Here is a 22,422-nt window from a genome sequence, read left to right as displayed (position 1 = left end):
TCCTTACAAGTTAGCTGTTATTAAACCTATTATTAAGAAACCACAACTGGACCCGAGCAACTTAGCTAATTATAGGCCTATTTCAAATCTTCCATTTATATCTAAAATACTAAAAAAGGTTGTTTCTGCTCAATTATGCTCCTTTCTGCAGACGAACAATGTTTTTGAAGTGTTTCAGTCAGGTTTCAGAGCTCATCCCAGTACAGAAACTGCATTAGTGAAAATAACCAATGATCTACTCTTAGCTGCTGACCAAGGGTGCATCTCGCTACTCGATCTTAGTGCGGCATTTGACACCATTGACCATGGTATCCTTATTAATCGCTTAAAGTCTACAGGTGTCCAGGGACAGGCCCTACAATGGTTTAAGTCATACTTAGCTGACCGTTACCAGTTTGTGAATATTAATGGACAGCCTTCACAAATCAGCCCAGTAAAATACGGGGTGCCTCAAGGATCAGTTTTAGGCTCTTTGCTGTTTACAATATACATGCTACCCCTGGGAGATATTATTAGAAGACATGGGATCAGCTTTCACTGCTATGCAGATGATACTCAATTATATATTTCAACTAAACCTGACGAGACGTCTAAACTGTCCAAGCTAACTGAGTGTATTAAAGATGTTAAAGACTGGATGACCAACAACTATATTCTCTTAAACTCAGACAAAACAGAATTATTACTTATTGGGCCTAAATCCTGTACACAGCAGATCTCACAACTCGACCTAAAATTAGAGGGATACAAAGGTAGCGTTAGCTCTACTATAAAAGATCTGGGTGTCATATTAGACAGCAATTTAACTTTTAAAATTCATATATCCCATGTCACAAAAACTGCTTTCTTTCATCTGAGAAATATCGCTAAGTTACGAAGTATGCTATCCATCTCAGATGCAGAAAAGCTAGTCCATGCTTTTATGACTTCTAGGCTGGACTACTGTAATGCACTGTAATGCACTGTTTGGCTGTTCTGGCTGCCCAGCATCCTCTATTAACAAACTTCAATTAGTACAAAATGCAGTTGCCAGAGTTCTTACCAGGTCAAGAAAATTTGATCACATCACCCCAATTTTATCCTCCTTACACTGGCTGCCTGTTAAGTTTCGTATTGAATTTAAAATATTGCTTCTTACATATAAAGCTTTAAATAATCTAGCTCCTGTTTATCTAACCAATCTTCTGTCTCGCTACAATCCAACTCGCTCTTTAAGGTCTCAAAACTTAGGGCTTCTGGTAGTACCTAGAATAGCAAAGTCGAGTAAAGGAGGTAGAGCCTTCTCATTTATGGCTCCTAAACTCTGGAATAGCCTTCCTGATAACGTCCGAGGCTCAGACACACTCTCCCAATTCAAAACTAGATGAAAGACCTATCTGTTCAGTAAAGCATACACTTAGTGCACCACTTAGGGGGCTTCCACACAGGTTCTGCATCTTGTTTATATACACTGTGAACATCAGCTACGCTAATTATTTTCTTTATTCTCCATTTCCACCTGGGGATACTTTTCCCGAGGTCCTCAGACTATGCAGAGTCACAGATTCGATCCAAGACCAACGACAAGATGATCCCAAGGTTTCCATATCCTGGACCAGGCCGTATCCTGAGCAGCTACTGTGGTGGTCATGGAAGAGTGGAGAACATGAGACTGATTCCTGTGACGCTCCAGAGACAGACGAGTCTTCCCTGAGGCCAGCTTCCAGCCTCCGCCCCTGAGACTGTAGCTCTGCACAAGATGTTTGGCCAGCGGAGAAATTAAAATGGTCGTGCCCAACTGAGTCTGGTTTCTCTCAAGGTTTTTTTTTTTTTCTTCACTTTCGCCATTAGTGAAGTTTTTTTCCCTCTCCGCTGTCGCCACTGGCTTGCATGGTTCGGGATCTGTAGAGCTGCGCATCGTTGAATTTGCTCTTCAATATTTGGACTTACAGTAGTGATTATTAAACCACACTGAACTGAGCTAAACTGAACTGAACTTAAACACTACAAACTGAACTACACTGTTCCAATTTACTATGACCTTTTAGGTGAAGCTGCTTTGACACAATCTACATTGTATAAGCGCTATACAAATAAAGGTGAATTGAATTCAATTGAATTGCATGTGTGTAATGTATTGAAATAGTACAGTATCATCTACAATGTTTTAAGCATACGGTATTACAATTACATTATATTACTTATTTCTTAGTCTTATTTCCGCAGTATAATAAAAAAAGAATTCAAAAACTGATGTACACTAGTGCACGCCACTGTATGTGTAAACAAACAAATATTAACGTTCCTCAAAGTACATCAATTTCTGACATGCATATCTGAATCTGAATAGAAATGTTCCATTGGAGACCTGTGCCTTACCAGTCAGCAGTGTGTAGTTACTTTTAAAAGTATTCAAACAATCTTAAGCCACTTAAAATAAGTAACTACTGTAAATGTATTACTTAGATACTTAAAAGCATGTGCTGTTATTTTTGCATTTATAAATCATGTATTAAAAGTAAAATATTATTTTTTTACCAACACTGCCAGTCAGTATACAATAGCATACAAGTGATGGGTTATTCGCTTTGACAGATCCATGCTCTGATAAAACCGCCAGCCACTCGCAAACAGCACAGATTACATGCAGTAATCAAATCAAACCAAACACAGCAGTCACAAACAGCTCTCAAGTGCGGAAAAACTGATTTCGGAATCATACCTTACCTCAACATGTTTATCATGTTCTTCTCCCATTACAATGCTCTGAGCTATCTGTTTGCCTGCTAGCGACTAGCTTTAGGCACTTGCTTCTGGCTTTGTTTACTTTGTGTTTAAAGGCTCAGGTGACTGTAGTTGGTCTGGTTCTTCCAGATGAATCATTCTCATGTGACGCACATCCAGTTGCAGGACTTGTGTCAGACCCATACTAAAGTTTGTGCTGCAGAGTTATTAATCTGTTTAATCATTCACTACAGCAAGATGACATGAGAGATGTGGAGTGTGAAATAACAGCACTAAGAGTAAACAGGTCTGGTCAGCTATATCTGACAAAATGATCGAAATATATGATAATTAAAAAATTATTTATATTTTTTGTTGTTTTTAAATCTGTTCCTGAAAGAATTGGAGTAGAACATACAAAACAGCCTATTACTGTACAACAGTAACAGTACAAATGTTATAGACTGTAGATAAGTGTACTAACCTTTTGCTTGAGTCCATAGTTGACCTCTAGCTCCATCAGCAGGACACTCTTGCGCACATTCAGAGTCTTCTGAAGTTCCTCAAAAGTAGCATGAATCATTTCTTCTATTGAACTCTTCTGACTGCTCAGCTGCTGCAGAATCTCAGACAGAACCTCCAATGCAGATTCAATTTCCGGCAGTCTAAAAAGAAGTAGAATAATAAGCAAAAGTAGGAAAAGAAGAAGAAAACAGCATGATGTTTGATTACATATTTTAGCTCTTATTTTTACTTATATTGTATGATTTTTACCTATAAGATTCTGATAGTGTTATAACCTTGGATAAAAATATCACGGTTTCAAGGTATTGGCCCTGTTTCAGAAAGGAGGTTAAGTGAAAACGGAGCATGTTGGCCCTGAAATAAGAGAAACTCTGAGTTTTCCGTTTCAAAATGGAAGATTTTTCAAACTCGAGAAAGCAGGGTAAGTCAAGCCTGTTTCTGAAAGAGGTCAGCATTTTTTTCCTTGATGTGCTTATGCAAAGTTATAGCAAATATGACCATGTATTAAAGAAAAAAAAAAAAAGCAACACCACTGCGTCTGCGAAACAAAGACAGTTAGTGTGGGAAAACATAGCTGCTCAAGTTAATGCCCGAGTTTACATTTAAAATATTTAAGTATAATAAAAAATTAAGTAATGTGACGTGTGACGTTTATAGACTTTTGACTTGAAAAAGTGGGGAATTGGCCATAATTTTGAAGTCATTTCAGATGTAACTGCATTAAATTACAAGTGGTCTCTTGCTGTCCTAATAAGTTGGGTCCATGTGAGTATGCATAAGGCACGAAAATATAAAAAGGAGTTTCTCAAAACTAAATTATAATAGAAAAAAAAAATAATAATAAATATATATATATATATATATATATATATATATATATATATATATATATATATATATATATATATATATATATATATATATATATATATATATATATATATATATATATATATATATATTCACCCTCCACTTGTTCCACGTTGAATTCAAAAAGATAAAATAGTGTTGAAAACTAGTTCCCATTGAAATCAATAGTATTTATTTCCAACATTTTACAAAATATCTCAAAGGATTTGGAACCATTTGATGATGAGTGAACTTTCACTTTTGGGTGAACTATTCCCACAAAAAAAATGCATCAACAACAAATAACTTCAATCAGCAAGCACAAAAATGTGCCAAAATTACATCAACAACAAACAGAGAAACAAATGTACATATTCTCAAACGTATACGAGTCTATTCATGTTACATGCCTGTTCTTGACGACATCCAGCTGCTCCTGTAGCGAGGCTTTGTGCTGTTCTAGAACATCCTTCAGTGGGACGGTGGCATGTTCTGCATGTTCACCACTAGTGCACTCTTCACACATGGCTGTCTCACACGGCGGACAGTAGAACTCCATGACCTCATGACAAAACAATAACAAAGTGAATATGAAGCTCCATATTACAATATATTTTTATTTAGCCTAAATGAAAAATATTAATTTAGTAATTTAAAGTAAATACTATAATATTTTTGAACCATACTACAGTTGTAGTCCTATCGGTGTTTCTGCTCTATTCTGATTTATTGATGTTTATTGATGTGATGGGGTCATCTTAGTTCTCCTGTGTTTCTTAATCATCCTTATTAGTTCTCTTGGTTTTTCATTGTCTTCACCCCCTTGTTATGTAGTTTGTTTATCATCCCATTGTCTGTCACAGTATATATGCCCTCTTCGGCGTTGTTGTCGGTAGTTTTAAGTCACTCCCGCGATGTCTCTCTGTTTCTTTGTAAGTTGTTTTGCTGTGTTTAGTTTAAATAAACCTACTATTAGCTGCATTAAGATTTTCTCTCTTGTTCATTTCAACTACACAACCAGACGTGACAATAGCAATGCAATGATTAATATGTTGTGGTAAATCTATAGTTGCTTTGGTATTACAACATCTAATTTAATATAAATGATTTACCAAATATTTTATTAAGTTCTCTAGAACTGTATTATACAGCAATTCACCAAAAAATAAAGGATCTCACAGTATGTATTACAGTTTATCAGTTAACTATAGCAAATAAAATAACATATACAGTATAATACATTTTAGTATAGTATAACTATAGCGTTTACTCTAAATTACTTTAGTTGTTTTCTTGTGGGAGTACAGAATATATAACACTGGGTACAAATGTCAAATTCCCTGACTTTTTCCTGACATTCACTGGCTAAAAAAAAGCTAAATTTCCATGACCTATAATAATCATTGTCTGCTCAAACAAAAGAGTAATTTTTATTGTGTGTTGTCAGGCCGTACATGTTTAAGACATAGGTTTTTTTTAATGATCTACACGCAAAGTCTAAAGTGCATGTCTCAAAAGCATTAAGGGCGTGTTCGAAAATTTGCTTTGCACCACGGTTCATGGTCTAACAGGGTTGTGCTTATTATTGTAATGAAATCTGAGTGTGTTTTGAGCATAACGTGCATTAACCAATCAAAGTCTCATCTCCTATTCCCCTTAAGAGTCAGTTGTGTCATGCCATGGCGCATTTGCTATTTACATGGCAGACTTTGCAAGTTGAAAAACTGAACGCTTCACTAGTGAGTTAAACAAACCATCTGCAAATGGTTAAGGATGGATAAACAACCTTCCTCTATTTGGCCCCTTTACTTTCTCTTTACTTTTACTCTTTACTTATGTACTTTTGTGGGAGTAAGGAAGGAGTGTTGTACACACTCCACTGAAGACATTCATCAGCCTACATACAGTATTTAATTTAGTTTGTTAAGCTCAGAGATTTGTTTCAAAACTATTTCTAAATTAAGTTCTAATTTCCAGCAAATGAATAAATGAACAATAATAACGAAGTCTGATCAAACAACTCAGTTATATCCAAAAACACATCTTGTTCTTGTGCCCCATATGGTGATGCAGACGTCTCCAAAACTCGACAGGTGGACAAATCTAAGTTTGTTTTTATTAAAACAAATATAAATAAGTATATAATAACACTTCTAATAATAATAACAATATTATACAAAAGCAAGTTGTCGTGAATAAACTGAAAAAAGCCCCCCGAGGTGCAGGCATGGAGGCAGTGGTTTTTATTTTTATGTGAAATTTTTTTTTTTTTAACATTTTAATCATTTAATTTTTTAGATGTAAACATATTTGTGCATTGCTGTACATCCTGTGTGTATTAAGCAAAGTGTAAGTGTTTAAGGCGCACAACTAATAGGCTCTGCGGTGGACTTTAGACCTGCTTTCAGCTGGTCAATTGCGCAGTCTATTTTAGTTCCTCAACAACAATGCGCCTAAATTTTATTTACTATTTTTAAGATTTACTATTTAAACAACGTGCCACAAAGTGGGGAAATTAGGGTTGTGTTGGTCTGAAAATAACAACAAACCAGGCCAAACACACCTTATTGTGCCGAGTGTATGATAGGGCCCGTGGATGTCCAAAACAAACTAGACGTGAAATTGAATTGCTTTATTTAATTGAAGAGCCTGGTCAATCTTCTCAATTAACCAATAACATGAATTTAACATCGTTTAACATTAAATAACGATTCACTAAGAGTTTAAATACATGGCCTGTTGCAGAGCCTAAACATTTTCAAAACTAAACAGTATTAAGGCTCGCAATCTTATGAGCTACATTTTATATTCCATCAACGACCACATACAGTCAGAAGTATTAGCCCCCCTGAATTATTAGCCCGTTTAACGGAGAGGAGATTTTTTTTTCAGCATATTTCTTAATATTATAGTTTTCATAACTCATTTCTAATAACTGATTTTTCAAGTATTTTTCAAGACACTTCTTTACAGCTTGAAGTGACATTTAAAGGCTTAACTGGGTTAATTAGGTTAACTAGGCAGGTTAGGGTAATTAGGCAAGTTATTGTATAATGATGGTTTGTTCTGTAGACAATCGGGAAAAAAATATATAGCTTAAGGGGCTAATAATTTTGACCTTAAAATAGTTAAAAAAAAAAAATTCAAAACTGCTTTTATTCTAGCCAAAATAAAACAAATAAGACTTTCTTCAGAAGAAAAAATTTAATCAGACATACTGTGAAAATTTCCTTGCTCTGTTAAACATCATTTGGGTAATAATGAAAAAAGAAAAAATATTCAAAAGCGGGGCTAATAATTCTGACTTCAAGTGTATGTATTAAAATACAGGCTATAGTTTAAAAATATTTTTTATTGTTAGTTATTATATCTAGATAGCTAACATTACAGCTATCCCACTTTTCACAAATAAAATGACACTGAAAAATAGCCCAGACATTACAACAGGCAAAACCTATGAAACAACGTGCTAAAAACCATGTTCAATGGAATGTCACATTGAAAATGACAAAAAAAAACCCCCCAAAAAACTGGTATCTCATGACAAAAAATAAACACAATTCCCTCATGTTTAATGCATGGCCATTTTATAATTCCATGATATTCCATAAATTCCATGAAAATAGGAGCATCTAAAATGATATTTAGATATATTTACAATTTATTTAAGCCTCAAAACAGTAACTAAACAATTTTACATGCCAAGTCGGCAGTCCTCCTTATATTACATTACATTTGTTTACATTATTTACAATATATTATCTTACATTAAATTACAACATTATATTATATTCAGAAGCAAAAGTTTCCCATACACCCACAGCCAAAAATGGAAACATTTTGATATAAGGAAATGAACCAGAAGCAACTTGCCTTGAGGACAATGCTTCTAACATTCCATAAAGTGAAGCTTCTGTAGTTTAGTTATTTATTTATGCTGTGCAAGTCTTACATTTCCTCCATGATTGGGACAGGACAGGGGCTGTCCTGTGGCCACTCCGTTGATCGCATCAGTGTAGTCCTCACTCAGGTTTGAGTTTGGGCTCTTCTTTAGTACCTCCATTAGGTTGGTGATGAAGAAGTTACTCTGAAGTGCCGCCACACCTTTCTCCGGCAGGATGGAGGTCTGACGGCACACAGGGCAAGACAGAGTCAGACTGTGGGCAGGAATGTAGTTCTGCAGACACCTGGAGTAATGTAAAAACAACAACAACAACAACAACAACGTGATTGATATGACAACCTCTGTGACAGTCACTAGCTCTTAAAGACATATTCAGCCAAAGAAGTTCTCAGATAATTACTGTATGAAGATTAAAGATGGCACGAAATAGAAATCAACTTCTAAATGGCTCAACAGAAAAAAGACAGGGCAGAAATTCAAATCAAGACAATCCATCAGAATTCAGGAGGGGATGCATTGACACCTGTCTGGCTACTTGGAAAACTTCACAGAGCAAATGCATTTGTTTTTTAATAAAGCAGCACACGTATGCGCACACAGTTGTGCTTGAAGTTTACACACACCTTGATAAATCTGAATAAGACTTGTAATGTCCAAATAGTAGTCCTTTCCACCTATCAGCTGGTGTGTGGTGTGCGGTCTGGCACAATATGGCTGCCGTTGCGTCATCCAGGTGGATGCTGCACACTGGTGGTGGATGAGGAGATTCCCCCAAAAATGTGTAAAGCACTTTGAGTGTCTAAAAAAAGCGCTCTAGAAAATGTAAGGAATTATTATTAATTATTATTATTATTAATGTACTCTATGCTCTTTGACACTGTGTGCGGTTTCCTGATGAGCTACAATGCTTTTTTTGCCTTGCTTTGTGATGGTTGTTGATGAGTATCTTGTTTGTTCTGAGCAGGTAAACTCACTGTTGTTCTTCCGTCCTGCAGATGCTTCAGTTTTTCCAGCATCTTCTGTAGATTTAAACCCTTTACAACAGTGACTGTATGATTGTAAGAGTAGTCTTTTCACAAGGAGGACAACTGAGGGACACAAACACAACTACTAAAAATGCTTTAAACCCTAACTGATGCTCCCCCTTCTGAAAAAAAAAACAGCTTAAACCAGTCTAGGCTGGTTGGCTGGCTTTAGCTAGTCGACCAGGCTGGTTTTAGAGGGGTTTTGGCCATTTCCAGGCTGGTTTCCAGCCATTTCAAGCCTGCTCTTAGCTGGTTTTAACTGGATTTAGCTGGTCATTTTCCAGCCTAACCAGCTAAGACCAGGCTGGAAATGACTGGAAACCAGCCTGGAAATGGGCAAAACCCCTCTAAAACCAGGCTAGTCAACCAGCTAAAACCAGCCAACCAGCCTAGGCTGGTATAAGCTGGATTTTTCAGCAGGGCCAAAGGAAACACTGGGCATTTATAGCTGAGAGGTGGAAACGTTTAGAATTTAAAGATTAAGGTAAATTGCACTTAATTAGTCTCCCAGGAAACATGCAAGTATTTTCTGTTATCTTTGAGGGGCAGTACTAAATGGAAAACAATGGTATTTCGACAAAATAAAAAAATAAAAAATAGACATGACAAAAAAGTTTTCAGAAGCAGATGAAACAGCAGAAGATGCTGAAAACTTGATTCTGCTGAACATGGAGGATTTTTCTGTAGAACAGCAGTCATTTTCAGAACAAACAAGAAAAAAACACTTGTAAATCATCAGGAATTAAATTTAAACTGTTAGAATACAGCAAATGTTGACTTTTCCTGTTTTTAAGCAAGTCCTCATGTCTCTTTAAATTGAAGCTGTCCTCCATTTTAAGAATTCCAAGCGAGTGACATCATTTACTGCTTGGTGCCATAGGACAGAATGTTTTCTAGGCTGTGCTGACTTTTTTCAGGAGTAATTCTCTCTCTCTTTTTCTTTCCATAGTAGAAATATTTCAGCTGTGAGTTTCAGCTCTATCAAAGCTGTATTGCTAACAGTAGATTATCTATTTTTGTTTTATACCACTTGCTTAACTGAAATTGTACAGTATACACACATGTACATACTGTATATATTCCAAATAAATGCAGGTATATACAGGAATCATCAAATCCAATACATATCAAGACTTTAAGACTTTCCATAAATTTTCAATGGGGTATATGCACACAGACTTTTAATTTCCGTCAGCCAGCCTCAGGGCTTCTGGTGAAGGTCTTTCCATTATAAAATCGCCACGTTTAAGGTCTGATTTCTTTGAAAATCAGTTATCTTCACTGCCTGATAGATATACAATGTAAAGTGGGTCTCAGACCGGACAAGAAGCACTCCATTCCTTTTCCCACCACCATGTCTTTAAAATACAGTTTATTTTACCCCAGTATTTTCAATGGAGTTTCTGCGCTTCTCTGCTGATCCTAATCTTTCATCATTTTATGCTTTGAACAACTAAATGAATACTTAAGTCTATTTATCTGAATCTATCGTAATTGCATTACAATGTTGATGCTGTAAAAGGAACCATATGAAATTAAAAGGTCACATTAAGCTTTCATCGGAACTTTATCATTGGCTGAAAAACACCAGCTGTATTAGTTTTATAAATGAATGAATGAGTGATGCACTGATCTAGATTTTTCATGGCCGACATTTTTTTAAAACTTGATTAACTTATTCCAACACCAATATGCAAATTAGTAAAAAAAGTTTTTTAAATAATCACATTAAAGATTAATATGTGTATAAAATTGTATCTGCTTCATCACAGGCTGACCTATCTGAAGTGAAATAAAATTAGAGGCAACAATTGCACTTTCATTCTCATCCACATAAATGTGCAACACACAGTGTGGGCAGTTACTTCACCAGACAACTGTACATCGTTTAATCAAAGATGACACAAAATGTGTTACCATTTAAAATAGCCTTAAAGAATTTTAAATACTTTAAGGGCTTTACATTTCTCTAAAATGATTTATCAGCTTTTAATACTTTAAGACCTTGCTGACACCCTAAAATGCTGATAAACCATACATAATATTACACAAATAATACACATTATCACAAAAATAAAACAACAACATCGAATTGGATTGTCAAATTAATAAAACCTTACTGTTTTAGATATACTCGATATTATTTTTAATGCCAAAGATTAAAAGGTTCAAAGACTTTTAAAAGCGAAGATAACACGATTTAAGTATCTTCATTTGCTGACAACATAGATCATGTCTAAGTACTTTTCTCTGTTCTTTCCTACAGCTTGTTTGTTTTTATTAGGCTTCTCTGCAAGACTATGATTACTATCAAGTGTCAGCAATAATGATTACTAATAATTACTTCAATGCCATGACTGGCCAAGTGATGGTGAAAAATTAACCCCCATGTAGCACTTTAACCCCATGTAACACTTTCTGTTGATAATACAGGAAAAAAAAGGCTCTGAATATTAACAACAGCTCCATCTTCTGGCTTGTTATTTTCACAACAGCTATAAAACTATGAAAACGTATATTCTATCAACTGAACATGGTCAAATGTTGATCTTTGAATTATTTTTTCTAGCAGATGTAATTTACAAACCTATATTAATATTTTACTTTATGATTTATGATTATATTAGCTTTTCTTAAAAAAAAAATCTCAGACTGTTCAATGACCACAAACTACTCGGCTTACTGATTTAATTACTCACTTTGTATGTAATACTTAAAGCATTAACTCACTCAACAATGAAAATGTTCTCACTGTTTACTCACTTTTTACTTGTTCCTAACCTTTTAATTCATCTGCCAAAACCCTGTAACCATTTACATCCATAGTAGCAAAAACAAATACTATTAAAGCCATTGTTTTTTTGGGTCTTGTGTTCAACAGAAGAAAGAATCTCAAAGAGGTTTGCAACAAGTGAAAGATTAGTAAATTAAGACCTCACTTTTGGGTGAAATATCCCTTTAATAAAAGCCAAATAATTGAACACTTTCTACAAAAATGTGAAGGCGAGTAAGGCCTGGTCCACGGTAACATGTTTTCATTTAAAAAACACATCTCTCAGTTTTGGCCTTCTGTCCACACAGAGACAGGGTTTTTTCTGGGCAACAAAAATTTATCTTTTTTAAAATGCTCCCTAAAGTGGACAAATGGGTATTTTTTTTGTGTCCTGACAGGTGTCCTGTGACCAATTCTCACTCTCTTTTGCAAGTGTATACTCCTTTGTTACTCGCAGCAACAACTCAATCTCACTGTTGGTCCATTTAAAACTTTTAGAATTACCATAGCAGCTATTCAGGGCAGCACGATGGTGCAGTGGGTAGCACAATCGCCTCACAGCAAGAAGGTCGCTGGTTTGAGCCCCGGCTGGTTCAGTTGGCATTTCTGTGTGAAGTTTGCATGTTCTCCCGTGTTCGCGTGGGTCTCCTTCGGGTGTTCCGGTTTCCCCCACAAGTCCAAAAACATGTGGTATAGGTGAATTGGGTAAGCTAAATTATCCGTAGTTTATGTTTGTGAATGAGTGTGAATGGATGTTTCTCAGTGATGGGTTGCAGCTGAAAGGGCATCCGTTGCGTAAAACATGTGCTGGATAAGTTGGCAGTTCATTCCGCTGTGGTGACCCCAGATTAATAAAGGGACTAAGCCGAAAAAAAAACCGAATGAATGAATTCGGTCTAAACCAAATAATGTCATGTCATATTTACACTTAAAGCTTCTTTTGAGATTTAAGAATTAAGCTTTATATGTCTGTCATCATAATTTAAGTCATTACCCTAAAAAGGTATGTGGCCTACAAATCCCAGTTTTTTTTAAACGGTTATTAAATTACAAAATGTAGGAGTTCTAAAACTTAGAGGAGTTCTAATGTTAAAAACTTGGTGCTTTTCTTTAACATATAGGCACAAAATTTCAAAGAACTGGAAAAGAAAATAAATCCCAGGTGGAAATGACACAAATCAAGTGTCTTATTTCTTAATAAATGGACAGTACAGGGATGAAAGCATTTTATGTTGTTTCAGTGTAGATGACCAACTTCTGGAAATTACTGACAATAAAATAAAAGTGGTTTAAATAATGTCAATTTTCATTTTTGTGTTAATAATCCCTTTAAGTCGTGCTCTGCCTTCTATAGGGTCTGGGTGGTACATTAGCTAGTGCTGTTGTCTCACAACAACAAAAGTTCAATAGAAGGCAAAAGAGTTTTCATTTTCTCATGTTCATCTGGCAATGTGGGTTAACTCTGGGGGCTCCAGTTTTCTTCCCAAAACCCACAGACATACAGGCTAGGTAAATTCTAAATAGTTTAATCTAAAGATTTTAAATAGTCCTTCCCTGACTCGTGTGTAAAAACCTGAGTGCAGCCAAACGAGTGTATGTCTGACCAGATAAAATTCTTGAACAAAAAGCAACAGATCCCTAAGAAAGTTTTTACCCTGGACATCATTAATTGTGATGTGAAAGCCATGTTTGTTTTTTGACCAGTGTGTCAAATTTTCTCTCTGCTGCCTTTCAATGAAATGGGCCATCCCAGATCTGTGCTTTAAATCACATGCTGGGAGCTGCAGCTAAAAATAATGAGACTGGTGCACCAAAGCCCAAAAAGCTGTATTGAAAACGTGTGTAGACCTGGGTGTCATGTATTTGTTATCTTTGGTGTCCGAGAACAGAGAACTTTTTAATAATAAAAAAATAAAAAAATAAAAAATTCACATTGACTACAATGACACTGACAATAAAGGAATTCTGTGACAAGGAATTGCAGAGAAAGTTCAAATAAATGGGAGGTTTAATATTTTTGTAGTTGATGGAAGCGGGATAGATTGTGTTGTTAGTGTGCGACTACTGCCATCTATCATGATTCTATTCATTGGTCTTGTTTTCACTGATTTCATGTCATGCTCCGTAAAAAAAAAATACAATACAGAACTAAAATAACTATGTACAAAATACTTAAAATATTAAATAAATAATTCTGAAACTATTCGAAACAGTACCTTTCACAGAAGGTGTGAAGACAGGGAAGGACCTTGGGATTGTTGTAGCGATCCAGACATATACTGCAAATCAGGAACTGTTTGTCGATCTGACGCACCACAGGACTTGGGAGGGTAGAAGCGTCAGTGGCCATCCTAACACTCTATCAAAAACCTTCCACACTCCTTCAGCCTGGGCCCTGTGGAGATATACATAAGATCCAGAGTAAGCTCTCAAGATGTAACCATTTAATTTCTGTGAAAACAGGAATTAATTGATTAATAAAAAAATGCATTCATTCACACAAATGGTACTCGGTAGATCTCAAACATAATACTGCAATCCCAGTTACAAACTTGAAGTGTAAGTTTTTTTTAAGTGTGAGACTTTCCAGTGTGATGACATATTTCCAACTGAAACAGAATATTTAGTAAGGGGCACGGTTTTATTTTTGCCTTTCCTCTAGTCTTTCACTTGCAAAAATTAATGGTTGTAGGGCCATAGCAAAGCATATTTTACTCTAGCCATCAAACTGACATCAGAGAAAAACAGTCATTGCAGAGCAGAAGAAAATAGTTAGATTTTGAAGAAACCAAAACAAATTGTTTTTATTTTTAGTGAATTAATATGTACAGGTTAATTGTTCACCTTAAGACTAACAAGTGTGCTAGCAAAAAATAAAATTAAATAAATAAATAAATAAATAAATAAATAAATAAAATAATAATAATAATTCACTTTATATACCAGATGGACAAAAAAACATCATTAATGACTCAAGAGTGACCTGTCACAAGTGTAGTACACTTAAAAATCCCAATTTTCAAATCCCAAAATCTTAAACTACGCAGTTGTTATCTCTGAGAAAAGTAAATGAGTAAAGATTTTAATATAAAGATTGTGTGACATCAACTTGACAACAGAATCAACAATAGCAAACTACAGGAACATGTACTAAAGTGTGTATTGTTTTTTAAAATAATGTAACATCACTACCTACAAGCCTGGAGTACATGTATAATTTTGTAGTTATTTTTGCAGCGTGAGCTCACTGGAAATATGCACCTCACTGAAATATGCACACTGCTCTGTACAACATTTCTGTCTCAATGACAAATGTTTACATGTACAGTATTTATATCTGATCTAATATTTGCTCAACATCCGTGGTGTACTGGTCGGCATTAATGTTTCTTGTCCTGTCCTGTCTTATTTGCACTATATGTTGCACAAACTTTGCAGTATTATTCTTATTTATTTGTATTTTAGTTTCTTATTTTATTTCATTCTTCTCATTTTTATAGTAGTGCACACTCCTGTGTTATGTTGTCAATTTATGTTGTTTGATGTAGTATCTTGGTCCTGGAGGAACATTGCTTTGTTCCACTGTGTGACAATAAAGCCAACTTGACCTCAACAAGTATTTTTGTTAAAGGTGCAGTAATGCAAGATTGACACCAGGTGGTTGAACTAGGTATTACAGTCCTGGATCAAAACAAATGCAAGCACAGGTTGCCAGATTGATGATCAACAGAAGAGAGTCTGACGATCAAGCCTAAAGGCTGATTTAAGGCTTATTTAAATTGTTACAACTGTGACTCAAAACCAACGCATAGTGATTCAGCATGTACATTTAATAATGTTAAAGAGGTTTTATATGTCTTAATTAGATTATAAACCTTACCATTTCGTGAGTGAGTGCATATTACAGTATGTGCTTCTGAATGGCTCTATTTTAATTTCTGTCGTGTTTCGTCTGGTGCAAACAGCCAAATTGCTCATCACTGGCTATCTCGTCACGTAATGTGTTTTGACAAAGGGTTTCAAAGTAACCTGCTCACCTTATGTTTACGCTCATAATGTTTATATTATTTGCCAATTAATAACCTGCATTAACAATCTGCATCCCATTTCGGAGGCTGTTACTGTCCACCAGAGGTCGCATTTCAGTCATGAGCGCATGCTTTGAGAGCCTTTCTGAATGAATGAATGAATGAATGAATGAAGGAAGGAAGGAAGGAAGGAAGGAAGGAAGGAAAAATGCAGTTTTCCCCCCAAGGCAACCCGGGGTGCTGAAATATAATTGGCTTAACTGGCAGTGGACTGGTGTAAAGAACCAAAACAAAGACAGCTGCTCCAGCACATAACAAACATTTATTCAAAGCTGAATAACTAACTTCCGCACTGTTTTTCAGATAAACTAGTATGTTCACTAAGCATGTTTCTTAAATATCTGCAAACATATTATGGTGTTTTAATGCTTTAGAAGAGTCAAAAACTTGCACACAGCACCTTTAAACATAATATACATGCTGCTCTGGGTACATTTTGTTGCACATTTCAGATAACAAATCCACTAGAGTGCACTGTCTACATTTTTATCAAAGAGAAATCCACTTGTTAAGCGGTGACATATGGAATACCGTTTCCGATTCCAAGCCGCTACTCATTTAAATTGAGAAAATATTTGTTTATGACCATTTTTTGTCATATCACACTTTAAAGTGAACTTCATATAAAATCATCGTGTACACAACCATCTCTGGACTTGCTGCATCACAGACAACAATATTTTAACAATTTATAAAAAATTAATCATGGCCATAGCATATTAGGAATGGATCATGGATTGCGTACATGATTTTTGAAAGTATTAATTACAGCGCTTTGTAAATGTTTATAGTAACCATTTGTTGAGTCTGCCCATACAGTTTAATAGAGTGCTTGGACCCTGAAGCTACTTTGCATGACGTCACACTTAACAAGCAGATACTTTAGGTATGAACAATTATATATCTACTATCAGCCAGAATAAAAAAAATCCAATTTATCCTGCATCCTTAAATAAGTTCCTAACACAGGTTACAATGAATTTTGGAATTCTTTTTGGAACAGCTGCATTTAAACAAGGCATCTTTTTGCTACTGTAGGCTGGATTTCATCGCCAGTTTTGTAAATATCTATTTTTATTTTCAAAATGTATCCTACAGTACCCCTAAGATGTTTTCAGAGTGGAAACAGCTGTAGCGGTAAATATTGCATTAGCCCTTTAAGAGCTGTCAGTTTTAATGCACATAGCACAGAAAGTCAGGCCGAAGATCAGGCCAAATGTCCAGAGTGCTGCTGAGGAAAGCAGAATCCTGCATCTGCAAGTCAACCCACTCACCACAAAGTCAAAGTCTAAACACAGGCTTCTGGACAATATCTACATAACAGACTAGGGAAAAAATTATTTATGACAACTCATAAAGAGAAAATTGGAGGGTTTGTCTCAATTGGGTGCTGTACAACCCTTTAAAAAAATCAAGTTTATTCTAGTGTACTGTTAGTACTGTACTGCTTTTACTAAAAAAAAAAGTACTTAACTATATAATATTATATATTTAATGTTCTTTTCAGAAAAATCACTTCCAGAAAACTTATAAATACACCTGTAATATAAAAACTACAAAACTAGTAGTTTACTTGGGGTAAAGTTGAAAGTGTACTCTCAAAAACGTCAAAAAGCTATCAGTAAATTGTACCTTTAAGATCACTTAGTAAACTAGTTGTATACTCAAAGAACGCACTAAAATTGAGCATACCATTTTTATTATATTTTGAAATGGGTTTTAACATCTTGTTTAATTAATAATAGGTAATCATTTCTGAGTGAAACATTTCTATTAAAGTCTATATTTTAGCAAACCTGGTTACAACCTATTTTCATATCATAATTCAGTCACATCAATGCTTTGCCTCATTCTACATAAACACAGTTAAAAAAGGTTCTATAATTTATCTTTAAATACAAACATACCGTTTGTCTCATTTGGTCTGTAGTCAATGGTGAGGAAAATTGAGACTATGTTCTAAGAGAGAAATGTTTCAGGTAACCACAATACCAACACCAATACCAAGTTCCATTCAAACCCATTTATTCAGTAACTGCAACCATTTCCAGTGTAAACCTCTTTCTTTTCTTTAAGAAGAAAGAAACTCAAACAGGTTTGAAACAAGTGGAGTGGGAGTAAATGACTGAAGTTTCTTTTTTCTTTGGTGAGCTCTAATAATATTAACTTATGCAAAATTATTGGTAATGAAAAGTGCTGTTCTAAACCAGTTCTGTTTTTTGTTAAATACAACTAAAATACTACAGTTTCTTTTAGGAATTAATTAAATGAAACAAAGCTGAAATAAAATAAAATTTAAATATTACATAAAAATCTATCAAAAAATCTGCAAAAAAAAAAATATATATATATTTTTATCAGAAGTTGGAACAGTGGAATGAACCAATTACTCATTTTACTGGTCGATCCCCTTTTTACCACAACCCCTGTTGTGGGAAACACCAACACACTCTCCCATTCACACACACAGAGCCACCGTACTGCCCAAAATATTACTAAGTAATAAATTATAATAATGAATAATAATCGTCACATTGTGGAACTTACACTTAATATATGGTCTGGTTCTTGAATCTGACTGACAGCTGTGCGATATTCTGCAATAACAGCACACGTACAGCCTCCTCACCCTGTATTACTCCGCCCACATAGAGTAACAGCAGATCAATAGACTCATGACAGTTTTTAGGTGAGAATGTAGTTGTTTATAGTGCAACTATGTAGTTTATTTATAAAGGATAGTGCCCATTTCAAATATTCATCATTTCAGAGATACAGCAAGTCAGCATCCATCAGCCTGTCATACTGAGCAGAGCAAAGACGGTTGACGTTCCGCCACAAGATGGCAACAGAGACTGCATAATAAGAGGAGAAAAACTCAGCATAATTTCAAATTACAGCTGATCAAATTTCTTTTGTATGTTTTAGTGCTGTATTTATACCAAAGTAATCTGGTAGTGCTTGCTTTGTTTTGGCTTTTTGAGGGTTAATTATTGTGATATCCTAATTGCAACAGAAATACTGTAAAAGGTCTCTAGACTAATGGCATTTCATGCAGTTCAGCTTTATAATCTTAAAATGATGACAAAACGTGATTTTGCTCACACTTTAGGCAGTAAGATAGATAATCATTCAAACACTAGCTCTAAAGTGACGTTGGTGAAATTAGCATTAGTTTTGCTGAGGGTTTTTCCACACACTAAAAATTACAATTCAGATAGCTATTGTTTAAAAGAAGGTTCAAAATGAGTAAACGCTCTTTAAAACAGATAAACTTAATTGAGACCTTTGCCAAAAGGCCTAAAACTAATGAGACCAATACTGATCCCCCACATTGAGTGGAGACCACAGTCTCATCAGCACCTGAGCCGGGGAAACTATCTCTTTAATCAGACAGATCAGATCCAGCTGCTGCGCAGCCTCCTCGCATGGAACCACTATACTATTCAAGATGTTTTAAACAATTTTATCTGACAGACTTGAATATATAAGCAGACCTCTCCATTCTCACAATGAGTTTCTGAGTTTTCTCACCCTTCCAACAGAGTTTGTACCACTGAGGTAATGCGGGAACATGCTCAGTGCTGTTGCAAATACTTTGTAAATGGCTGTCCTGCTCATTAAAATAATTTGATTAAATTAATTCAATTGTAATTGACCAACACAACTGTTTAATATAGGCTTCTCTGAAACTGAATATTTCACTTAAATTTTTTTAGGCTAGATTATTATTTTATTTGACAATCCAGTTCGTGATTCGCCATAGTTGAAGCTTAGCAGATTTGTTTTGAAGCACTTCACCTCAAATGTTATTCGTTCTTCTATTTTATCAAGAAGATAGCTGATCAAGAAAAATATTTAAACAAAGAGACAAACTATATACGAAATTTGTTTTAAAAAGATATTTTTTTTCCAAGAAAAATATACAAATTATATTTTTGTTTGAGTTCGTCCACTACTTAACTGTGCGGGTGGAAAGTAAGGATTTAATCAATGATTCACTAGTTGTATTGTATCACAATCTTCTGAAATATATTTGAGATTTTTTATATGTCATCATTTTAAAGATTACGGCTTGAGCGTCAGATTTTTCCTTGGTGCTGATGTGCCTTTGTTACATTTAGATTTCAACGAAATATTAAAATTAAAAAGGAAACAAATTATGTTGTAACGAATGTCCTTAAATAATGTAGCCTTTGACAGTAAGCATCAGTGTTTCTTGACATGATTGGGGAAAGGGGGCGGTGCTGCATTTGTGTATACCACAACTACAGCAGTCGCGATCATCTGAAACACGAGATTGCGATGACATGTGATGATGTGTGCAGATGCTGTAGTGCTGTCCCATTTCTTAGGGGTACATTTCGAAGCCCTTACCCTTTACACTCGGTTTTAAGGGCCAAGGGGAAGGGATAGGGGTACAAAAATAGAATTGGGATTGGGCCTTAGGCACACCTCCCACCAGTGCTGATATACAGCCATGTCGCACTGTTACTCATGTGATATTGCGCATAGTAAAAAAAATAATATTTAACGGTCCAAATACTTAGTACATCATACAGCTGCACATCTTACAACTGAAAAATCTGATGAAAAATGACTGGTGGGGCACTGGGATTAGAGAGGGAAAAAGCAACATCCACAAACTGTCATCTGAGATAGAAACGTTAGATATGATTCACAGGAAGTGCTGATAGCTTGCAATGTAGGGCATGTCACAAATACAGTAGATCTGAGCTGGAGAGAAGCAGGACACAGTCACAGTGCTGCAGCAAAAGCCTCAAGGGCATCATCCACCCTCTCATCACACTGAAAAAGAGCTTTACTGACGCCACATCACCATAGCAACACTAAAAGACAGAAGGAGGCCATTAATATCTGAACCAGAGCATAAGTTGTTAGATTAAAATTAGCCAGAGCACAAGTGAAGTGAATTAACTCTCATTTACTGATGCTAATACGACATTATGACAATGTATCTTACAGCATATCTTGTTACCAGATGTATCTGGTTGGTTCATTGTCAACTATTTTTAACTTAACATGGTGTCAAGTCGCTCACAGTAAGGGTAACCAGATGTCCCATTTTCATTGGGACTTTCATGCAAAATCATCTTTAATCAGTGTTAGCTAATCGTGTTGCGTCATTGTCATTTTGACAAAAAAAAAATCGTCCAATAATATTTCCATTTCAATCAACTGCAAGTTAACATTGAACATTATAAGGTACAACTTTTAAGGGTCATGTAAAAGCTGCATCAGTATATCTTTCACAGAAAGATTACATTTGCTACACAGGAAGAATCTAAAACTTAATAGCAGGAAAATCAATTTTGAAAAGACCATTGCTGGATATATGCACTATATTACATATACATTTTATTTATTTTTAAATTCATTGGTTATTGAAGTCTGATTCAATAACTGAACTAACAATGCTGAAAAGCAAGAAATACAACGCTGTGAATTAAAGAAAAGAACTAGTGTAAGTATGGAATTTATGTTTTTTTTCCACCCAAAGTTTAAACACAGTTTCCCAAGGACCATCAACATATTGAGGGATATAGTTTGATCAAATCTGCCAATAACTCTGGATTAACCAATAGAAAGATGTTGGGGTGTGGCCACTGCAGCAGATATGCTGAGCCAGAGGCTGTTTAACAGGCTGTTTAGCATTCTCTTAAAAGATAATCCAGGACAATTACCAAACTTTTTTTTCTTCTTCTGTTGTACACTTTGTAATGTTGGAAACTACTTGAGAGTGAGTAAAGAGTTCACCCTAAATAATTTTTTTTTCTTGTTGTTGCTAAAAACTAATTCCTTTAAAACTGATTTAACTGTTTAACATACCTCAGATATTTTTTGTCCATATTTACACTATAGCATCATGAAGTTGCTGCATATTTGCTGACTGTACATTCAAATTTATTAGATTAAGCCATCAGAGTAACATATTAGTTTTTTTATTAGTGTACACGGGGCCTTACTCTCATGTTCAAGAAACCAGATTGATGTAATTTGATCCCTAACTTGGTGTGTTACCCAGCTCTAACGTTATATGGGCACACTGTTGTAATAAAGGGACGGACATGTTCAGCAACAAAATACAGTTAGACTGTGATATTTAAACAATGCTCAATTGATTAAAAACAACAACAACAACAACAACAACAACAACAACAACCATCATTATACCACCAGCAGCAACCTAAAATTGATTCATAATGTTTACAGCAAATTCTGACTCTACCATCTAAAGAAATCATGATTTATCAGACCAGGTAACCTTTTCCATTGTCCAGGGGTCTTAGTTATCAAATTTGTATAGAAACCTTCTTAAAAGTGAATGTACACCAAAATACATTTATTTACTAATGATTATTTCTCATATGATGATTTAAATATCCATTCATTCTAGGGATGCACTGATCCCAATACTTGGATCGGATATCGGTTCGATACTATATTCTATAGTTTAACGTGAAAGAAAAATCTTAATATTAAAAAAGGAAACGCTGGACCACAACAGATCATATTAATTTCATAACGAATGGT

At 35.1% G+C, this 22,422-nt stretch overlaps 1 protein-coding gene across 2 annotated transcripts in view; it reads right to left on the bottom strand.

The window, feature by feature from the left end:
• Window positions 1-22,422, bottom strand: part of trim2a (tripartite motif containing 2a) — a 50,557-nt gene that overhangs the window by 13,206 nt on the left and 14,929 nt on the right. For both annotated transcript variants that reach the window (XM_056459521.1, XM_056459528.1), the window contains exons 2-5: window positions 13,996-14,174; window positions 8,030-8,264; window positions 4,488-4,639; window positions 3,188-3,368 (exon numbers count right to left, since the gene is read on the bottom strand). In XM_056459521.1, coding sequence (XP_056315496.1) covers window positions 3,188-3,368; window positions 4,488-4,639; window positions 8,030-8,264; window positions 13,996-14,129 — 702 coding nt within the window. In that variant the 5' untranslated portion in view covers window positions 14,130-14,174. The remainder of the gene's footprint in view (window positions 1-3,187; window positions 3,369-4,487; window positions 4,640-8,029; window positions 8,265-13,995; window positions 14,175-22,422) is intronic.

Source organism: Danio aesculapii, chromosome 1, assembly GCF_903798145.1.
Source record: "Danio aesculapii chromosome 1, fDanAes4.1, whole genome shotgun sequence".
Taxonomy (NCBI): Eukaryota; Metazoa; Chordata; class Actinopteri; order Cypriniformes; family Danionidae; genus Danio; species Danio aesculapii.
This window is presented reverse-complemented; position numbering and strand designations above follow the sequence as displayed.